At 39.2% G+C, this 21,326-nt stretch overlaps 3 protein-coding genes across 4 annotated transcripts; 1 reads left to right on the top strand and 2 right to left on the bottom strand.

The window, feature by feature from the left end:
• Positions 1-1,643: 1,643 nt before the first annotated feature.
• On the bottom strand, positions 1,644-6,649 carry LOC121523729 (XK-related protein 8-like). The gene is made up of 3 exons (XM_041808739.1): positions 6,085-6,649; positions 4,761-4,954; positions 1,644-4,217 (listed from the first exon to the last, which is right to left on the bottom strand). Exons 1-3 carry the CDS (start codon positions 6,378-6,380, stop codon positions 3,415-3,417), a joined length of 1,293 nt encoding a protein of 430 aa, XP_041664673.1. The 5' UTR covers positions 6,381-6,649; the 3' UTR covers positions 1,644-3,414.
• Positions 6,650-6,675: 26 nt separating this feature from the next.
• xkr8.3 (XK, Kell blood group complex subunit-related family, member 8, tandem duplicate 3) lies at positions 6,676-12,638 on the bottom strand. Its single transcript, XM_041808740.1, has 3 exons — positions 12,083-12,638; positions 10,944-11,131; positions 6,676-10,782 (listed from the first exon to the last, which is right to left on the bottom strand). Exons 1-3 carry the CDS (start codon positions 12,406-12,408, stop codon positions 10,040-10,042), a joined length of 1,257 nt encoding a protein of 418 aa, XP_041664674.1. The 5' UTR covers positions 12,409-12,638; the 3' UTR covers positions 6,676-10,039.
• Positions 12,639-14,730: 2,092 nt separating this feature from the next.
• On the top strand, positions 14,731-20,889 carry srsf4 (serine and arginine rich splicing factor 4). Of its 2 annotated transcripts, XM_041809166.1 has the most exons (6): positions 14,731-14,905; positions 16,308-16,459; positions 18,275-18,381; positions 18,494-18,708; positions 18,871-18,948; positions 19,976-20,889. In XM_041809166.1, exons 1-6 carry the CDS (start codon positions 14,799-14,801, stop codon positions 20,463-20,465), a joined length of 1,149 nt encoding a protein of 382 aa, XP_041665100.1. In that variant the 5' UTR covers positions 14,731-14,798; the 3' UTR covers positions 20,466-20,889. The 2 variants fall into 2 exon arrangements, with proteins under 2 accessions (XP_041665100.1, XP_041665101.1); XM_041809167.1 differs by lacking the exons at positions 14,731-14,905; positions 16,308-16,459 and adding an exon at positions 16,466-17,843.
• Positions 20,890-21,326: the final 437 nt, after the last annotated feature.

Raw genomic sequence — 21,326 nt, 5'->3', positions numbered from 1 at the left:
TCTGTTAGTCAACCATGTAAAAAGTTTTTGTCCCGTTTCAGATCTAGCACATTTTAATATTGGACAAAGATAACCAAGGTAAATACAAAATGCAGTTTTTAAATGATGAATTGAATTAAAGGGACAGTTGCCACGGAAACCTACCTGACCCTTTGTGGAAAAGTAGTCAACACCTAAGCCTAATAACTGGTTGTTTGGCAGAAACAACTACATTCAAGCAATACAAGTCTTTCACATCACTGTGAAGGAATTTTGGCCCACTTTTCTTTGAAGAATCATTTTAACTCAGCCACATTGGAGAGTTTACCAGGCCTGTTTAAGGTCATGGACTTTGACTAGGCTTCTCCAAAACCTTCATTTTGTTTATTTTAAGCCATTCAGAGGGGGGGCTTGCTGGTGTGTTTCAGTTCATTGTCCTGCATCGAAACCCCCAGCTTGAGATAACAAACTGATGGCCAGACGTTCTCCTTCAGGATTTTCTGCTTAAAAGTAGAATTCATGGTTCCATCAATTACAGCAAGTCATCCAGGTCCTGAAGCAGCAAAGCAGCCACAGACCAAGACACTACCACCACCATGTTTGACTGTTGGCATGATGCTCTTTTTATGAAATGCTATATTAGTTTTACGCCAGATGTAACGGGGCACCACCTTTCAAAAAGTTCTACTTTTGTCTCATTAGACCACTGAATATTTCTCCAAAGGTCTTGGGGATCATCAAGATGTTTTTTGTCAAATGTGAGATGAGCCTTTGTGTTCTTTTTTGTCAGCAGTGGTTTTGGTCATGGAACTCTCCCATGGGTGCCATTTTTGCCCACTGTCTTTCTTACTGTTGAATCATGAACACTTACCTTAACTGAGTCAGTGAGGCCTGCAGGTCTCTAAATGTTCTGGGTTCTTTTGTGAACTCCTAGATGTGTTTTGGTCCATCCACAAATGGAAGTTTTCTCCATTTGTGGATAATGGCTCTCATCGTGGTTTGCTGGGGTCCTAAAGAAATGGCTTTGTAACCCTTTCCGGACAGATAGATGTCAATGACTATGCTTCCCATCTGTTCTTGAATTTCTTTTGATCACGGCATGATATGTTGCCTTTTGAGATCTTTTGGCCTGCTTCACTTTGTCAGACAGGTTCTTTTTAAAAGATTTCTAGATATAACAAGTCTGCATGGGTAAACCAGCATGGGTGTGGCTAGAGAAACTGAAGCCAGCTTTCCAAAGAAAAATGTGGTGAATCACAGTTAATCCATGATGCAACATGTCTCAGCGCTGTAGTACATGTGGAGGAGGCAGAGTGCATAGTGGAAAGCTCCCACTGGTGTTGCTCTATCTGCTCTTATTGAAAGCCTCAGCATGTCAGATGACTGTTAAATGATCTACTAAATCAGTGCATTCACAGACAAACCTATAGATACCAATTACAGGGCATCTTTTGATGCTTTCCAGTTTCCCGGGTTATTAGAACAACTCTTAGAGATAAATACTGAATGTACATCATAAACTCACTAATTAGAAGTGCAGAAAAAAGACAAATTTGAAGGTTTGTGTTTGTTCTCTTCTAATTAGATCCTGATATTTTTAGCTGTATTGAAAAAAGAATTCTGTTGATTGTGAACAAACATGACCACGCAAACACTCAAAAAGCTAGATTCTTATACAAATAAATGTATTAACTATTAAAAATATGTATACATTGTCGACAATTTCTACAAATAGACACAAAGAAAATAAATAACAGAAATTAAATAAAGAGCTTGCTTAGAATGGGGCACAATGTTAAGATATTTGCCAGCACTGTGACTCATGAACTTGGTTATAAAGTAGTGTGAAATCAAAACTAAACAGGCACAGTCCATCAATGAGTGCTCACTGGCTAACATTATCGACAGGTCAGAGTAAACAGCTGCTAGCAAAATACTGATATGAATCAATGACTCAGCAGTTGTAATGGAATAAGTTCATGTTATATTAGTAATATAAGGCAGCTTTATATGAAGACAGACTGAACAGTTAAAGCTTTATGCCTGTTAGTGCAACGCATTATGAGTTAATAATGTGATTTTATATAAAGACAGAGGACATGTCTCCATCTCCTCTTGTTGTACAAAACTGAAACCAAAATATTCCCCTGTAGCGGGTGCTGACATCCACATTTGGAGTCTGTACAGTAGGAATCAGTGATGAGGTTTACAACCAAAACTCACATTTACCTGTAATAACATCAAAGATCCCTCTGGTTAGTAGAGTGCACGGTAGGAATGTCTAAGCCAGTGGTTCTCAAACTTTTTTTTGCCCAAGGCACACCATATTTATATCCATGCAAAACAACCCATCTAACATGCGTTAAAAAATCATTTCCTAATATTGACTTAATCTGTTCATTACAATGTCATCTAATATCTAATGTAAGCCAAATGACAGATAATTATTATGATATTTTCTACTAGCTGGGTTTGTTTTTCCTTTTTTTTTTTGGTGGGTCTTCCTCATTTACAGCTCGTTGGGGTTTAATACTCTCAAGGAAACAATCCATTTCCCCTCGATTTCCCTCCGTCACAAAACTGTCAATCAAGCCCTTTGATGTGTGTCGTTCTAACTATCCCCCCACCCACTGATTAAACAAACTGCAAAGATGGCATTCCTTTTAAGGTGTTATAGGGATTTTTAAATTAGGCGAACAAAATTTGCAGCCGTACATGGAATTAAATGTTTATAAAATACTGATAATGCAAATTTAAAAAAAAACAAAATCAATCATGTGTTGCTGGATAGTTGTAAATATGACTTATAGTAGCAAAAAATCTCACGGCACACCTAGACTTGCATCAAGGCACACCATTTGAGAACCACTGGCCTAATTAGCATATTCTGACATTTTTTAATAAAGCACTAATCACAGAGGTATCCATGTGGACAGCTTCTTTAAGATCACTATCTGCATATGAGAATACCGTCTGTCAGTCTGCAAGAGGAAAAAAGCCCCTGACATTTGTATTAAGTAGGCTAATTCTATTTTATTTCCTCTTACTTTTAATGCTCCAAAATATATGGAAATGTCTGCAAAAATGCAGAAGCCTAATGAGAACACCTTGATTTCTGCTATTCCCTGTAGTGAGTGACGTTACAATAGCACCATGTCTAAGAAATCTCTATATTGCAGCCAGTCAGCAGGGGAAGCTCCAAAAGTTTTGGTGTCACTTTTAGGTAGCTTTACTGTCGCCCATCTTTTTATAAAGTGAAATTTTGTGCTTGAGTCATTCATCAGCTGACGGTGGGTAATGGTGGACGAAATGATAGTCCTCCATATCCAACACAAACCACCAATAGTGATTATTTGCTGCTCCTTTGAGAGTCCACTGCAGCATTACCGAGTCTGTTTCCAGCCTCTATGTCCGGTGTATGTCACTCGACACAGATCAGGAGTAGAAGTTCTGAGCCAACTGCTTCATTCTTTTATTGCAGCGTTTAGTGGTGGCTGCAGGTGGACTGGCTCCAATGCGATTTTGCATTCCTGAGCCTGTTTCTGTTGAACCATCTTCTACCATGGCTGGACGACCAAAGTCTACCTCGTCTTCACACGATTTTACAGCAGTTAGGGATTCAGTTGGAGACGTTTCAGTTTCAGCTTCAGCATCCTCTTCCTTTAACTCCTCTATGCCAATGTTTGGATGGCAGCACTTGTAATAAACCATTTTTAAAAAGAGGCCAAAGATGTAAACTACAACAACGCTGACAGCGGTTATTATTGCATATAAAGGTAAAATTTCATAGTAAGTTGGTTCTGTGATCATTTTCCAGCACCACAATCCACAAAGGAGTGAGATATCAACCAGGATGTATCCATGATAGAGCAGAGTCCTGTACCTAGTCCGTCCGTCTACCACGCTAAACCAGTCGAAGTACCAAATTATGCCCACGGTGACTCTATAAAGCCATTCCCCTCGCGTGCTGTCCATGAAATTGGTCTTCGATCGCCACACGAAGACAAATAAAACCAACCACGAACAGAAGAAGTGGGTGAAGATGAAGCAGGGTAGCACAGAGGCAAAGAGGGCGAGGGCGGTGATACGAGACATGATGAGAAGCAGGTTCCAGAGGAAGTAGACCACAGATGAGACCAAGAGCTGCTCCTCTTTTTTGGGAAGGAAGGAGCGCAGGGAGCGGTGGTACATGGTCACACTGCAGGCGATGGCTGAGGCAGAGCCGATGGCCTTTAACACTGAAGAGGAGGAGAAGTCAGCATTAGAAAAGCTGTATCTATTAAAGATTTTCTGGGATTTAGTTAAGTGAAATTAGCTTTCAAATGCATATGCAACACTGTTTGTGAGTGCATTAAATTGTGCTCTCAGTTTTGTAAATCTTTGATGACATTTTAGACTGAATAGCTTCAGTAAAGCCAGAGATTATAGAGTAACCTTCATTGTGCTGTGATTGCCCAATAAAGAGGATGCTGCAATACATTTACTTTGAACCCTAGCTCAAGAGAAAGTTTTTTTTATCGTCGTCTAGTGAGTCAAATTGCTTTTTACACCACAGGTCAGTATAATCTAACTAGACTTAAAGATTTTGCCTTCTCTCCGATTGCTCGGTTTGGCTGAATGACCACCTCTTGGAAGATCCCTAACCACCAGGCCATCCGCACGCCAGACAAGATTATTTTTGAAGAAAAAGGTCTGTCACATTTATTGTTGTGCAATAGTGACTCACAGCTCTGTCCCAAAGAAGCATAAAATAACCTGAAAACCGAAACGTCATACTGCACCTGTCCATGGATCAAGCTGACTCCTCTGCAGAATGATGGTGAGCATGAGGACGAGCTGAGGGGCGCTCTCTGAAAACGTCTCTATGAGCCGTAGCATGCTCAGGTCATGGCTCAGGAACACTGCAACACCTTCATCTAGGTCCCTCATCTTTGAGAAGAAGCTGCGCACCGAGACCTCCACCACACCTGCATGCCTGAGATTTAAAAGAGTTAAACCTGGATAACACAGCTTTAAATGTAATATCAACCTCTTTAACAGGAGTCACCTGAACCTGTCAGACAAAATGTTATGAAATCTTATCAGATTGTCATCAGTGAAGTAGGAAACTGGTCTGAACTCTTGAGTCACACATGAACAAAACAAACAAATGCTACCAACGGTTGCAATTAAAAAACATGTGTACCTTACACCACATCAGGAGGAACTGAGACATCACAATGGGAGGGGATGTCTGCATGTAATAGTTTCTGGTTATGTCATTCAAATCTCCCTCAAGCACCAGGACATGAAACAGAAACTGAAAGTATTTTACTGTTGTATTTACAGGAAACTGGACAAAATGTCTGGCCACCGGTGACCTTTCGTCATGATTACTTATGTTACTTTTATGACCGGAGATGCGGATCCTGAGTTCCCTTTTTTTCCCCGACATAATAAAACCTGCATGGACATTTAAGAAGATAAACCACATGTGTGCTTCTGCCTCTAACTTTTATTTTTCTACTGGTGTGAGGATGTGACAGCTGATCTGATCTAATCATGGCATTACAGTTCACACAGTTACCACAGTTACCAAGATATGATACTTTTTCTAGACAAATGTGCCTTAATTCTACCTTTCAATGTGTTTTATTTAATTTTTAAGACTTTCTTTAGTCATCTTAACCTTTATTACACACTTCAGGCAGTTACGTCATCTGTAAATACTACAGCTATCATCTGGGTATTATTTTGGTACTTTTTCAGCATGACTAGATTCCTTTTTCTGTATGAAACTGTTACTTCTCAAGTGCTTCCAAACTGAGCATAATAAAGTGGTAAAGTTTGGAAATAGTATAATAGAGCAATGTGAGAGTGAATGGAGCACACTAGTTGCACTCATTTTATCCATTTGTTTCCCAGAAGAGGAAATGTTTCCCTGAACAGGAGGCACACTCAGGGTGTAGCTCTGAGATAAAAAGAAAAAAAAGAAACAGAAACCTCCACATATTACACAGATTACTTCACACTCCCACTGTCTCTCTTCCACACTCACTACAACAGAGAACAAACATCCTGAGGCTCATGGAAAACACCAGAAATACTGTAGTAAGCTCATACAACCTGAAGTAGATTCCCAGCTGCAGCACATGGAGGACCTTGAGCTGTCTCTTAGTCAGGTCTTTCCCCACAGTTGTTTCCATCTTGAAGTTTTCATAACTAAACCAGAGCCAGCTGAAGGCCTGGACGAGAACAGACGAGCCCACGAGAAACAGCACCAGGACACCGAGGCTCCCATAGGCCTTTTCCTGGTACAGAGACACAACAGCCCAAACATCCAGTGCTATGTCAAGTAGCAAGAAGATAAGACCCAGACAAGTGAGGACGAAGTCTACAGGGGAGTACTTAAACACACCCATAGTGCCTGTCAAACTAACACTAACACTTATCCTCTTTTACTGCCTGCTGGTGTGGCTACATCCTTAGGAATAAAGCTGTGAACAAGTCACTTTAAAAAGTTAAGAAGCGAACAGAAAGCGAGCAAAGATACAAAGTTCAGTATTTAAATTCAGTGTTACCCCTCCTTCACACTGACCCTCCCTCAGGGTTTCTTAAAGGGACAGTGCGGTGATTTTATCAGGACAAGTCAACGCCCACATTTAACACAGAAGACTGCCACATTAACAGTCAAACTACAATATCCACATGTTTAAAGTTATTTAACAGTGAAAAGAGACCCTTATTATAAAAAGAAGAAGGAACAGTCTGAGCAGAAAATACAGGAGTGAAATCAGATGATAAACAGTGTTACCACTTTAATAATTGCACATGGCAAATGAGGTAAAAGATTAACAACCAGCCCTGACCCTGACTTTTGATTTAAACACTTACTGTGAATCTACAACACTTTGCTTAAACAAAGGCAGGGGTGAAATAATGAACTGAAATGACGTGTAACAACAAACTTTGAGTGGACACACACCAATCAAACTGCGCATGCTCTAAAAGACAGATGTTTAAAAGTCTGACTGAGCAAGTTTCACAAATGCAGCATTCAAACAAGCTGAACAAACATCGAATAAACAAGCAAAATAACACTAGTGTTTTTACCTTCATGACATCTGTTAGCTTACATATAAAGAATAAGCACTTCACTTGAAATTATTACAAAGCATCACTGCCATGTTTGTAAAACGAGTAGTCTAAAGCAGTGATGTTGAACTGTAACAGCGATATAAACATGAAAAATTAGATAATGTTACATTCAAAGTCCTTCAAATAGCATCCAGTAGTAACAGCTGTAATACAGCCCACAACATAACAAATGCATTAAGGTAGCCCTTGTTTTGTTATGTCAAAATCCAATGTTTTATGGAGACTTTATGGAGACTTATTTCAAATTAAGAAAACTGTCAGGCCTCACAAGCCTCCAAAAGACCTAAAATGCTGATTGTCAAAATTATTTGTGTTGGTTTTATTTAAAAAAAAAGGCTATTTCTGAACTTCTGCAAGTGTGTGTTTTATGATTTTTAAAAACAAGGCATTCACATGACAGCAAAAACTCCATACTGTCATATTTCAACATGTAAAAAACTCTATATGCAAAGATACCAAAATAACTGCTTTATAGGAAATATATTAAACTAAACTAACACTTCAATTACATTATCATTACAAAAGCCTTCAAGAATGACGCTATCTTGAAGCGTATTTTAGAAGTTGTACAATATTTGACAAGTAAAATAAAGACTATTAACAGCAACATATTGTTTATATAGATGCAGCCTTTCTTTTGGAATAGAAGTAGGGATGTAATGATACGCGCAACTTACAATACAATATGCATCACAACACTGGGCTCATGTTAGGATTAGTAATGTTAATCCAAACCCAGTTTCGAGGGACCAAGTCTTTATTTTTCAAAACAAAAAAAAAAAACAAAACAAAAAAATAAAATAAAATAAAAAATTTTAGCTTATATTACATTATCTGGATATCACTGTTGAGTCTAAGGGATTCTGTGATGATACATCATTTAATCATATCACTGGTGCTGAAGCACGCATCAGTTCTTGCTAGGAGGAAAAATACACTCAAACCAAATCAGCATTGTGCATCAAACTAAACCAAGATGTCGTACCTTTAAATGATTAAAAAGTCTGCTGTGCTGGGATTAGCATGCACTATAAACACTGGCTTTATCTCCAGTACGACAGGTACTGTATTTCCCTTGCTCACTCAGATCTGTTGTAAAAAATGCTCAAACTTTGAAGTACCAGTACTTAGAAATATCAATCTGGTGTAGAAATCAGTGGTGAAATCAGCAGAGGAGTTAATTAGCCGACTTCACAAGTGGACAGAGGGTTACAATACTCTGTGTTCAAGGTCAGCACCATAAAATGACAATTTGATATATTTAAATAAAACATCACATGTTCAGATTTAAAATTTAAAAACACATATATATATTTTTGACAAAATATTTGAATGACTCCAACAGTGTGGATGGGAAAATCTCTTTCCAAGTAATATAAAATAGATAAAACAGACAGAGATATTAACTTTTTCATTTTTCACATTAAACTCTAGTAAGCGTACACCCATTCTGTTAAAAATAGACTGTCATTTTGTCTTTGTCAATAGAAAAGTAATTATAGTGAAATCAAAATGGACTCAGATCAATAAAAAGTATCAAAAGGGTATAAATATCGACAAAAATGAACAATTGCTAGTAACGATTTCATTGTGATTGTACTCTGTTGTTAAAATTCTCTGACAATAAAAGGTAAAATGTCTCCTTTACTTATTTTTCTTCATAAATAGACAGATACACTGTTTAATGTTGAGGTTGTATAGTCACGAATTAAACTATGCGAATTTTGCCTCTATGAAAAGCGGCATTGCTAATGAATGCTTCAGCTATCACTGATAAAATACCTTTACCAAGGAGAATGAAGGTGAATTTTTCATTAGTTCTGGTGAAACCAGCAGTTAGTGTTATATGACTTGCTTTTTGCATGTGGTATTTATGTCAACAATCTAAGGGCTGTTATGTCCATAGTAGAGGTAAAATATAGTGGCTTTATCCATGCTGACTTCAGTGGGACAGGCCTGATACAGATAGTAACTTTACTAGGATTTTCTCACAATTAAGGTAAGTAAATTTTAAATACACAATAACATCATGATGGCAGATTCAGAAAAAGGCAACCTACTTTGGTTTTGTTCTTATGAGGAGAAGAAAATAACGTTTAAATTTAATGTTTCTGAATGCAATTTGGCTTAATCATATATCAGCAGGATTTGAGATAATAACATCGGAAGGATGAAACTTTGTCTGCACTGATGGCAACCAGCTCACATTAGTTTTTCTTGGTAAACAGATATCTGCATCCAAGTGCAGCTAACAGATATCTGTCTCAAGAGAAAAATCAGTCATTATGAGAATACCATATCTGAGAGCTTGTTTTTCATCCCAGCAAAGTTCTGCCTGTCTACTGTTGTCAACACAGAATGTTTTATCTGTCAAAGCCTGCTGATACGTGATTGGTCAATACAGCTGAGACTAGAAATGAAGCTATTACAAACAGAAACAAGAAGTGTGTAGATTCTCCATCTCCATGTAGAAAATGTAAATAGCTTCCCTGCTGGTTAAACAAAGACGCTCTCAATTTTGTCAAACAGATATAAATTGTCCATTTTAGTATCAACAATTGTATTGTGAGGCATAATTACATACCTACATTCCTATAAGATAATTTCAGGTTGCAAATCAATTGTCAAATGCTAAATGCTACAGTGTTACAATGTTTCTAGATTTACTGCCATTTTCCCCAAATTTAAAGGAATTCAAAGAATTTACCACATCCCAGTACAGGCACTGATGTAAACAGCATAGGCCACCAGTTGCCTACTTCTTAAAGAAGTCTTTCAGCCTGTGTTTTAGCTCAAAGCAAACTCAGATTTGTGCAAAACTGTAGCACAAATAAGAAACATTCAGCAGTGAGATTGTTGCATTCTTTCACAGGCAAAACTTTTCCAGTAGTAAACATTTCTTTGTAACGGACAAATTCAGACATTAAAGATGAGTAGACTCATCTTTCTCAGTGTTTTTTAAGGCACCCTGCTCGGAGTAAAAATAAGTAGCATGGCAGGCCATCCGTTTGTTAAGGAGCTGCGAGGACATGGCTCCGTCCTGGATGGAAAAGTCTCTAAAGGTCACTTCTGCATCAGGCAGGTCTTCGGGCTGCCCCGGCTCCCTCATTGGGGGCCTCCAAAGTTTGGGGTGGAAGCAGCAGTAGTAGAGGGTTTTGAAGAGCAACCCCACGAGGTAGATGAAAGGCAGAGTGATGAAGAGAGCGAGGGCGTACGACTCTGTCTGCACAGGGTCCTTGTAGCACCACCAAGTCACCATCAGGATCACTCCATCAGTGGTGATGAAGGTATGATAGATGATGCTCCTGGCTCTGGTCCGACCCTCTGCTACATTAAACCAGCTGAAGTACCAAATGAGCCCTACGGTGGCCCGATAGAGCCACTCCCCACTGATACTGTCCATGAAGTCCGTCCTCTGTCGCCATGCCCATAACACAAACACAATCCACAGCATGAGGAAGTGGGCAGCCATGTACCCAGGCAGGACTGAGGCAAAGAGGGCGAGGGCGGCGACACGTGGGGCAATGAGCAGCAGGTTCCACAAGAAGTAGATTAAAGAGGAACCCCAGCCCTGCTTGGCTTTATCTGGGAGGAAGGAGCGTAGTGAGCGGTGATAATCCACTACCATCCAGGCTATGGACGTGGTCGATGCAGCAATGCTCACAACTGTGAAAACGGAAATGTAACCATGAGTGTTGCAACCATGAGGAAGTCACAAAACATGTTGTTGTATTGACTAACCACAAGCCTCATAGAGGGTGTTAACTTCAACTGGGTAACTTTGATTCAAATGCAGGTTTTTAGTAAGCTGAATCAAACAGACTCACACTGAACGGTCCTGGCCTTGTTTGTGCGCAGCATGACATAGATCATCAGAGTGAGCTGAGGAGCACTCTCACAGAAAGTCTCAATAAGCCGCAGCATGCTGAGGTCATGTGTCAGGTAAACAGCGTACTCTGAGCCTTCCTCTTTCCGCCACCAAACCCTAAAGCCTTGTCGTATGGCGGAGATGTGCCTGCATGGATTAGAGAAGGGCTGATTGTGAGATAATAGCAGCAGTGATAACACAACAAACAATGCAGCTGAATCTACTCCTCTGAGCTTGACTAGATGCATCCTGACATGATGCATTCACTTAGCCAGAATATGTGCTACTAATGCCTCAGTAACTGGTTATTTGTGCAGTTTATGATTCAGTTTTCTCCTGTGACACTGGATTTACAGGTTGCAAAACCTGAAACATACACTTATGGTCATTGCCTCTGTCATATGTTATTTACTCATGTCTACTAACAACTTTGTTGGAAGAACCAGTTTTTCATCATGTACAGAGAAGAGCACTTAGTGGGTGTTTGTGCATTACTTTGTGTCAGTTGTGTTATCTTACTCTGGAAAACAGAGTAAAATAAAATATATAACGAGGAATTTGCAATTGTTTCCCTGAGTCCTCCATTTATTTATACATTACTGCAAGATAACAACACTGTGATAGCAAGTTATTTTCTTAAATCTCCAGAAAACAACTGAAATTAACTCATCAAAATAAGAAAGCCAGCGTTGTTAGCCCCAGTTAAGAGATAAGCAAGTCAAAATCGAGAGAAAGCAACCAAAATATAACCAATATAATGGAAAACTGAACAAAATGCAACGTATGCATGCATGTCCTATATAGGCTCCCATACATTATGCATGCAGAGGACTCACTGAGATCTCTTTGAAGTATTTTTTCTTGGAAAAGTGCTTTGACGCTTTTTTTTTTTTTTTATCATGCTGAGATTTTAATTGCATCACATGAGCCAAGTGTGTTATGTAACTTGCTTCAGCAACATTTCCTACGTATTTAGAAAAAAAGATTAGCTCTAACACACACCTATAAATATTTTTTTTAAACTAATAAAACATTTTACTACGTTAATTTGCTTTATTATAGGCATGTAAAGTAGTATTTACTCATCATTTGGTCTACCTGCACAAGAAACCCAGCTGCAGCACATGCAACAGGAAGGACAGCTTCACTCGGTTCCCAAAGAGCACGGTTCCTCCTCCGGTCATTGCACTGAATCCGGGCAGCTCTCGGTCATACTTGAGCCAGAACCAGCTAAACATCTGGACCACGACAGACGACAGCACCATGAGGCCGACCAGCACCCCGAACCAAAAAAAGTCCCCTCGACAGTAAAATTCGGTAGCCACCCAAACGTCTGAACCCCAGTCCACCAAAAAAGTACAAACTCCTATCACAGAGAAGGCGAAATCTATCCAGGAGTATTTTGAAAAAGTCGCGCGCTCCATAACCGTTTTCCGTTAACCAACCGACCTGTTGCTGGTAAGCTAACGTTCGGCTAACGTCGCGTACCGTTATTTCCCTCCCAAAGCGACTTTACGTTCTTCAACCCATTGAGGAAAAAGTTGCCAACACTTTCACATTGGTGAAACAAGTTGAACTCACTCATGGGGAGATTTTTAACACGGTGCAGCCATGAATTTGTGGGAAAAACGTGTTTGCCTTTAAAGTAAAGAAGTGCCACATTGGATGGAAGCCGGTGTGATTGGAAAAGTCCCTGTCTGTGTAGTTCTAAGGCCCGCCCACCGCGGCTTGTACGTTTAGCGACAGGTTGCAAAATCCGGGATGGACGGGTTTTAAGTTTTAAACACCCCTGTGCTCGTCGGAAAGTGGGCTCGAGATGATTTATCGAATGGTCATTTAGGAATCAGAAAGTATTATCAAAACGTCAAAATGTTTATTCTAAGGTTTTTAGCTTTTAATTCTTGGATTAGATTCAGATTTCAGTCCACTTTTTATAGGTTTTACTGCTGGTTTTTTGTTTAGTTTTTTGGTTTGCAAAAATGCTTCATTTTAGACGAGTCTTTATTAGTTTAGAATTTAACAATACATTTAAACAGGCTACTCTTCGCTTTTAATTTATTTGAACTTTGTGTTTGAGTAATACGGAAGGGTATTAAAAAAATTTGAGACAAATTTTTTTTTTTTTCACTTGGGAGAAAAAAGTGAGAATTGACTTTAATCTCAGCATTCTGACTTTTTCTCACAAGTGAAAAAAAAATCATCAATTTTTTTTTTCAGTGGCCCTAATTCTCTTCCGTAGAATAACACCTAAGACCTCAAACTAACTACTGTGTAAAGTCTTCCTCAACCGAGGAATCAGGCCATTTTACTCTCTCCAGGCTTGTATGTGCCAAAATGAAATACATGCACGTATGTATTTACTTATTTGTTATGTGTACTGTATACTGTGTAAATTTGATAACAACTGAATGTATAATCTTTTTCATCCAAATTAAAATTTAGGCTTAATATTACTAGATAGATCTAGGGTCACTCCTATTGAAGGAGTATCCAAACCATGGCCTAGGGGCCTGCAGCAAATTTAAAAAATTGAATTAAATTTGGTCCATTTTAGAACATGAAGTTTTCACTTATCTTAATGTACTTCCTAGTTTCAGCACAAGGCAGTGCTACTAAACTAACTTTTTGAAAAAAAATTTTGGTAAATTTTTTGCGACTAAATTGAGACAACACTGTAAATGGCAGGATCAAAAGCATCCCAGGGTCAGAGCCAGTGGTGGCCAGGGCCATGAGGGCCCCCTGAAATCAGACTGACCTCTCCAAAATCCTCTAAACAACTTCTTTTTTTTTTTTTTGTTTGCCTTGTCAGCCTTTAACAAACCATTTGAGCACATCCAATCACTAAGCCTATCTTAAACTACATTAGATTTGTTTTACTAACTGTAATGTCCTCAAGGTGTGTTATATGAAAGTGGCCCCACCATCCTTTCTAGTATATATTTATGTACCCCTTAGTGGAGAAAGTTTGGCCACTCCTTTCTTAGTTATTCTGCAATCATAATTAGAATGTATAAATGTTCATAGAGATAAGGAATCTGCTGATGTGACATAAAACGTAAAAGATTATTGTATGTTAAAAAAAAATCCCAAACACAACTATTTAAGACCTTGGTTCCCAACCTTGGGTCTAGGACCCCTTTGTGGGGCACCAGAGATTTTGGAGGGGAGGGCACAAGGCTGTACCTGCTCTGAGGTTCTAAAAATTAGAGCCGCACTTATAAACTAAATTCATGCTAAAACAGAATAAATGGTACATAAAGGTCTCTGGATAAGAACATTTGTTTTAGGACTATATTACTTGGGTTTAAACTGAAGTAAAATTGATGTTAGTTTTTATCTGCAATTTATCACCTTTTTTTGAGTGTGGTGCCTGAGGGCAAGATGGCAAAGATTGATCACAGATAGATAGACAGATAGATAGACAGATAGATAGACAGATAGATAGATATATAGATAGATAGATAGATAGATAGAATGTTTCATCATGCTGTAAACGGATACAACGACACTGAAACACTGATGTACGTGCAGGAAGGGAATAATTTTTTTTTTCTTGCGTCATAAGTGAGCACTGTCAATTAAACAGTGTAGTTTTCGGTCAGACTGCACCAAACACTTGATCCATTAACCTGAAAATAAAAAGGACAACCTCGCAGACTAAACTCAGGTCACATTAACCCTGCACCCTAATGAGACGCCCCCTCTAGCCTCAACCTATTGTATCAAAGGGGCGCGTGTATGTATCTTCGCAGCCTCGCGCCTCCTCCCTGTGTGGTTGTTTCTAGCTTGTCGGCAGCACGCACGAGTTAACAAAATGTCGAGGGTTTATATAGGAAGGTTGAGCTACAGAGCCAGGGAAAAGGACGTGGAGAGGTTCTTTAAAGGCTATGGGAAGATACTCGAAGTCGACCTGAAAAACGGGTAAGGTTGAGCCATTTTGAAGTTAACCGTTGTTGTTGAAGCTAACGTCTCTGTAGGCCGCACCGTACAATGTGGGCCTGGTTGGCCGTTGAAAGCGGGTGCGGCCTGCTAATGCTAACAAGCTAGCGCAATTTATATTTATCAACGTAATACTATGAGATGTGCTCCGTAACGAGATTCTGATTATGCAAAAGAAGATGTTAAGAGTGTTTTTATTTATCATAAGATGTTTCAGTGTCGAAGGGTCGGCTGATAATAAATATTTCTAACGTGGTTGAATGCAGTCTCAAGCTAACAATTGCTAATGATAGACGTGGCAATGTCGTGTCCGCTTCTGTGTATTACATGCAAACCGATTGTTAAACAAGTACAAGTTCAGTTACAACCATGTACCATAGGTCTGAAGTGATTGATGCCAAGACTTAAAAGTTATATAAATCATTCTCTTATATGCCAACTAGCTACCCTGGTACATATGCAAAGATTTACGATATCAGGCTATTGTTTAATTTAAGGGCTATGCTCCTGAATCGATTGTTTATGTCGATGTGATCGCAATCGATCATCAGGTCTCTCTTGTTTTCTCAGCTAAAAGATATTCTGTAAATCTGAGGGTCGGAAAACTTTGGCCATGAAGATTTTGGTCTAATTTAGCTTTCCTTAACAAATGTCGTAATTCCTTTGTTTTACAATCTCATTGTTTTGTTCTTCTGTAAAACCTGAGATTTGTTTAGTATTTTAAATGCATTATTATAACATGTTTTATTACAAAATTAAATCTTAAAAATACTTGTTTCGTTTAGGAAATTAAATTATTTAGCACACTGATGTCAGTATCGACTCATGTGACCTATTAGACTGAATTGCATTGTTTCTTGCATGTTCAATGCAGTTTGGCTTGACATCAGATTTGACCTTTTATATGATGCATAAAATTAGCCTGAATGTGGGAGAGTCATGTAGTGAAAAAATAGAGCAGCAGCATTTTTAACTACATAGAAAGCCTTTGAGTGGGTGTATATGAAATCAGTTTATTATGACTTGACTGAATCTGTTATTCATGTGTGAGTGTGCTGTGTTTGGACATCTTTTAAGAAAGTGTTGGTGTTGCGCAACATGTTTTTATCTATGTTATGCTGAATTTCCTCTCTGAACAAAATGTACCTTCCGGGTACAAGCACAGAAAACATGTCTTTATCCCACTTATGAAGAACCCCAGTTTTAACTTGAAATAGGTTAAACTTTTGTACTATTTCTGTCTTCGTTAGGGGTGTATATTCATGTAGGGTTACTTTGTTTTATTTGTACATATGCCATCTTCTTTTGTTTTTTGGTCCAGGAAGTCTCCAGAACCTTGTATTTTAACCCTGTGTTAAACCTTGTGTTTTTTTCTCTGACAAAGGTACGGCTTTGTTGAATTTGACGACCCCCGTGACGCAGACGATGCTGTGTATGACCTGAATGGAAAAGAGTTGTGTGGGGAAAGGGTCATTGTTGAGCACACCAAGGGACCTCGTCGTGATGGAGGTTATGGAGGTGGTGGTGGCGGAAGAAGTAAGTGTTCCTTTGAGTGTTTTTTATTTCATTTTAATACTACAATTGATAAAGGATTTCATTCATTACAGGTAACGATCAGTATAAAATTTCAACGGGGCAAATTTTTTATCTTGTCCTTGGTGGCTGCTGTGCATCTAATTTATATCCTGATAAATGAGGACTAGGGTTATACTTAAACAGAGGTCAATGTATTTTTTGATAGACCTTGCACTAATTGCTTTACTAGTACCATATGTTAGATGAGGGTTTATTAGTGGCAAAGACAGTGAATTTGTGGTGATGTAATTTGGGAAAGCTGACACTAGATTTACATAGAAGCAAAATAAGGATTTTGAATTACAGGTGGATAAAAATGTGCTAGTTAATATGTCTAGCCGTATATAAGTGCTGAATAAACACTGGTATCTTGTCATGTTTTGACTACCTTTCGCACATCCTTAATAGTCCAGTTTGGTGAGTCATTTATTCATTATAAACTCATGAGGCAAGAATGAACTAAATTAAAAATTTGGCCAGTGCTATGAGCTTAACATAAATCCACAAGTTCCAGGAACTGAACATAGAACTTAATTTACATCTTGTATTGAAACTTGGTCATTTTAGCCCTGTATTTTGATTGTCTGAGAGTTCTCGTTCAGCCACACCAAACATCTGAATATCATGGGGTTTTGCTATCATTCTGGTCTCAGTCAACCCTCAAGGTTTTCATTTACCTTTTGTAACACGGAGACATTTCTCTGTTTCTTGATCTGGCACTCCAAAGCCTTGATTTTGTTGTGTATTGTCATGCAAATTAGACTGTAGATGGTAAAACAAAAAGCACTCACTACAACGCCTAAAAGTTTTTTCTCCCTTGCTGTCTGAAATGCATAAGAACAGAATGTCCTCTTTGTGACACAATATGATAAATTTTGTGCGCATCAGAGCCACCAATGACTTGGAAAAATATTTTGGACTTCCATATGTGTATTAAAAATGCAGTGATATGTGAATGTGTGATGGGGAAATGGCTTACTGATGAAAAAGATAAAAATGTTTTAATCTGAATAACTGTAAAGTAACTCTTTCATTGTTAAATATATTGTAATCTATTGATGTTTTATTCCATTTTTTTATTTTATTTAAAATGATTGTCAATTTAAAGGTAAAGATTTAACAAAGAACCTCAATGTTTTAATTGAAAGAGTCCTTTGCTGACTGCCTGCCCCTATTGCTGGCCATGGTGTCCCCCCTTTCCAAGAGTGTGGTTTGACCATTCTGGGCCCCTGGGCAGACCAAAAAAGGGAGCCATTGTGAATGAAGACCGCTTTTCCCATTAGGCCCAGGCCGGGTGGTGAGGATGCCATGGGGTTAGGAAGAGATGTGGGTTCAGCTCTTATAGGTGCCTGAAAAAAAGAACATGTCTTGTAACAGTGCAATGTTTTAGATAGGATAGCTTAGACACTTGCTTTAGTTCACCGTAAGTACTTCCTCGATCAGTTATATTTTCAATTTAAGTTTTTTTCTTTCTTATTTAATAAGTAGGCTCATTGGACTTTGAACAAAATTTTCTAATCCATTACTATGTTCTATAGTTTTAGGCCTTTAGATAAAGACTTGTACTTAAAAAGAGATTTTTTCTGAATTTCCTTAAATAATTTTTTTCTTTTTTAAGTCTTTTTTCACCTTTGCTTTTCCCCTTCCTTATTTCCTTTTCCAAATGACTGTTGACATATTTTGTAGCTTTTTTTAGCTGGAGTTTAGATTAAATGCACCACTTCTGTTTCTTTTTGGGCCCTCATTTGTCCTTTCCCCTCCTTGTTACATTAAAAGGTGGATATGGACGCTGGGGAAGAGACAGATACGGTCCACCAATAAGGACTGATTATCGGCTCATTGTTGAGAATCTTTCCAGCCGCTGCAGCTGGCAGGACTTGAAGGTATGTTGTATATTTCCCTTTTTCAGCACTAGCTGTGCCATTATTTGTTGTGTAATTTAAGTCCAAGGAGAACTACTTTGAATGAAATGTTTTTTTTTCTGTTTCTCTAAAGGACTACATGAGGCAGGCAGGTGAGGTGACTTATGCTGACACTCACAAAGGTCGAAGGAACGAGGGGGTGATCGAGTTTAGGCTGTACTCGGACATGAAGAGGGCTCTGGAGAAGCTTGATGGCACAGAAGTGAATGGCAGGAAGATCCGGCTCATCGAGGACCGTCCTGGGGCAAAACGCAGACGCTCCTATTCTCGCAGTCGCAGCCGCTCCAGGTGAGGAACCTCAGTGATGTATGCTTCCGAATGTAGAAATAATGCATGCTTGTAATGAAAAGAGGTTGGCTTGGCAGCTGATAAAGCAGAGGAATAATTCACTCTACAGTTAGCTTGTTATCAGTGTGGACAGTGCTGATTAAAGCTCCTTACTTTTCTCAGGTCTCGCTCCAGGAGCCGCAGATCTCGCAAGAGCCGCAGTCGTAGTGAGAGCAGCAGCCGCAGCCGCTCCCACTCCAGGTGAGAAAGTCAAAGTCTATCAGATAAGATTAAAGAGATAATAGACTTTTAAAAGGGGTGTTAGAAGACACCTCTGGGATCGTTTAAGGGGCAGAATGCATAAATAATGTTCATTTTAAAATCTGAATGTGCTTTTTATCTCTTTTTGCCACCGTGGTCTTTATGTCGACTATCAGCAAAAATAAGATATAGTGCAGCAGCTGTCCATAAAAACCACACTGGGATTTTGGCATTTGGTGACCTATTAACAGTAAGCTGAGAGCATAGTCTCCATAAATAGATGTGTACAATTCTAGGAAAGTGCACAGGTGTTTGGGTTGGTGGCTGTGTAGCCTATGGAAAGTGACCACAAGCAGTAGCCTGATATTCACAGTTGTAAAATTGAAACCTTCCACCTGCCAAATGATGAGTAAATGTTGGCCTACACTGGTAGAATTTCAGGCTAGAGGAGCTGAGCTGGTCACTCATGAGTTTTCTTACCTGCCAAAGAAGCATGGTAAATGTCTCTCCATTTCAAGGTTCATTTGAAGCACTACATCTGCCTTGAATTTGCAAAGTCTTCTTTAAAGTACAAAATATCTCAGAGGTTCCCTTAAGAATTATTTACAGCAGTCTTCTTGATGTTGTATAGTTTATGAAAATATGCATTTATGGTACTGTACATTCAAAGGTTAAAAAACATGACTCCAATTAGGTTTGCTCACAGAGTACAGGAATTAAACATTAAGTAGAAAAATGAATACACTTATAGAAGTATAAAAAAACAAGATATAAATATGTACAAGCTCTTGTAGGTTTTATTTCTACAATGTACATATCTGAGCCTTTTCTGTGCAAAGTCCAGTGAAGTTCAGTAACACATGCTCAGTAAAATTTATGTTCAAGAACAAGCAACTTAGAAATGTTAAGGGGCATACTGTCTGAAATTTTGCAGGGCCCATATAACATTGCTGTAGGCAGCAAGAATGATTCTATATGTCCTGTCTTGTGGATTTCAAACTCAAATTTGTTCTTATTCTGTCCACAGAGCGGCTTCACGCTCGCGCAGCCGATCCCGTAGCAAGAAGAACAAGTCCAAGAGCAAAAAGGAGGACGAGGAGCGCAGCAACGGCGCTCAGAAGAACAAGGACAGCAGCAGGAGTCGCAGCCCCAAGAGCAAAAAGAGCAAGAAAGACGGAAAGAAGAGCAAGAAAGACGACTCAAGGTCCAGGTCACGTTCTCGCTCCAGGTCTCGGTCCAGATCAGGCATGAAAGACCGCTCCAGGAAATCCGGCTCAAAGGGCCGTGAGCAGGCCAAGAGCGACGATGAGGGCGGCGAACCAGATAGGGGCTCTCGCTCACGTTCCCGCTCCCCCACTGATTCCAAATCCAGAGCCAGGTCTAAATCCAAGTCCAAATCCAAATCCCGTTCCCCCTCTCCCGCCAAAGCCCGCTCCCACTCTCGCTCAGCTTCCCGTTCAGAGTCCCGCTCCAAATCCCGCTCCCAGTCTCGTTCTCGCTCCCGTTCCCGTTCTTAGTTCTGATTTTGGACTGTTTGTCATGAGCCCTTGTACCCCTTTCTCCCCTCTGACCTCCAGTTACATTCCCCACTCCCCTGAACACTAGCCCTGCCTCCTGTTTTTGATAACTAGCTGTAGATGACCAGGCACTCTGCTCGCTCGCTGTCTTTTATGCACACGCTACTCCATTTCATTTGACTTTTCCTCGACATATTTTTTCATTAGAGCCGTCTCGTATGGAGGTATTTGTAAATTAACAGGGTGCAATCTCCGTTTTATAAGTTTCAATTGATGATATGGTAAGTGTCTTAGCCTTTTTTTAATCAAACGTAGAAATTCGTTGTGTTGTTAAAGTGCTGGGTGGGAATATGATCCTGCATCTCCTCACCTTTTGTGAAATCCTTGTATCATTTTATTTCAGATTAAAAATGCCTGTTCTACACTTGGTGTTGGGTTTGTTTTTTATTTATCTGTATGATTTGAATTGAATTTATTGAAGGATAGCCCCTTCAGATGCAGCATCTCATTTTCAAGGGGGTCCCAAAAATGTTAATTTTAGCATGATATTTAAAAGTCCTTCAGTAGAAACAAATACCCTTATCTGGCCAGACACTCCATATACAGCACCTTTACTGTGGTGTCATCCACCATCTTGGTTTCTGATTGTTGTGATTACCTGCATGGTGTTTCCCCTCTGACCTCTCCCAGACAACTTTGTCTCACTTTGTATTTTCTGTTTGACCATTCTCTCTAAACACTAAAGATGTTTGTGTACAGAAATCCAAGTAAATCAGCAGTTTTTGAAAAACTCGGACCTGTCCATCCAGGACCAACAACGAAGACACATTTTACCACGTAAATCACCTTTTTTCCCATTCT

This window comes from Cheilinus undulatus, linkage group 16 (genome assembly GCF_018320785.1).
Source record: "Cheilinus undulatus linkage group 16, ASM1832078v1, whole genome shotgun sequence".
NCBI lineage: Eukaryota > Metazoa > Chordata > Actinopteri > Labriformes > Labridae > Cheilinus > Cheilinus undulatus.
This window is presented reverse-complemented; position numbering and strand designations above follow the sequence as displayed.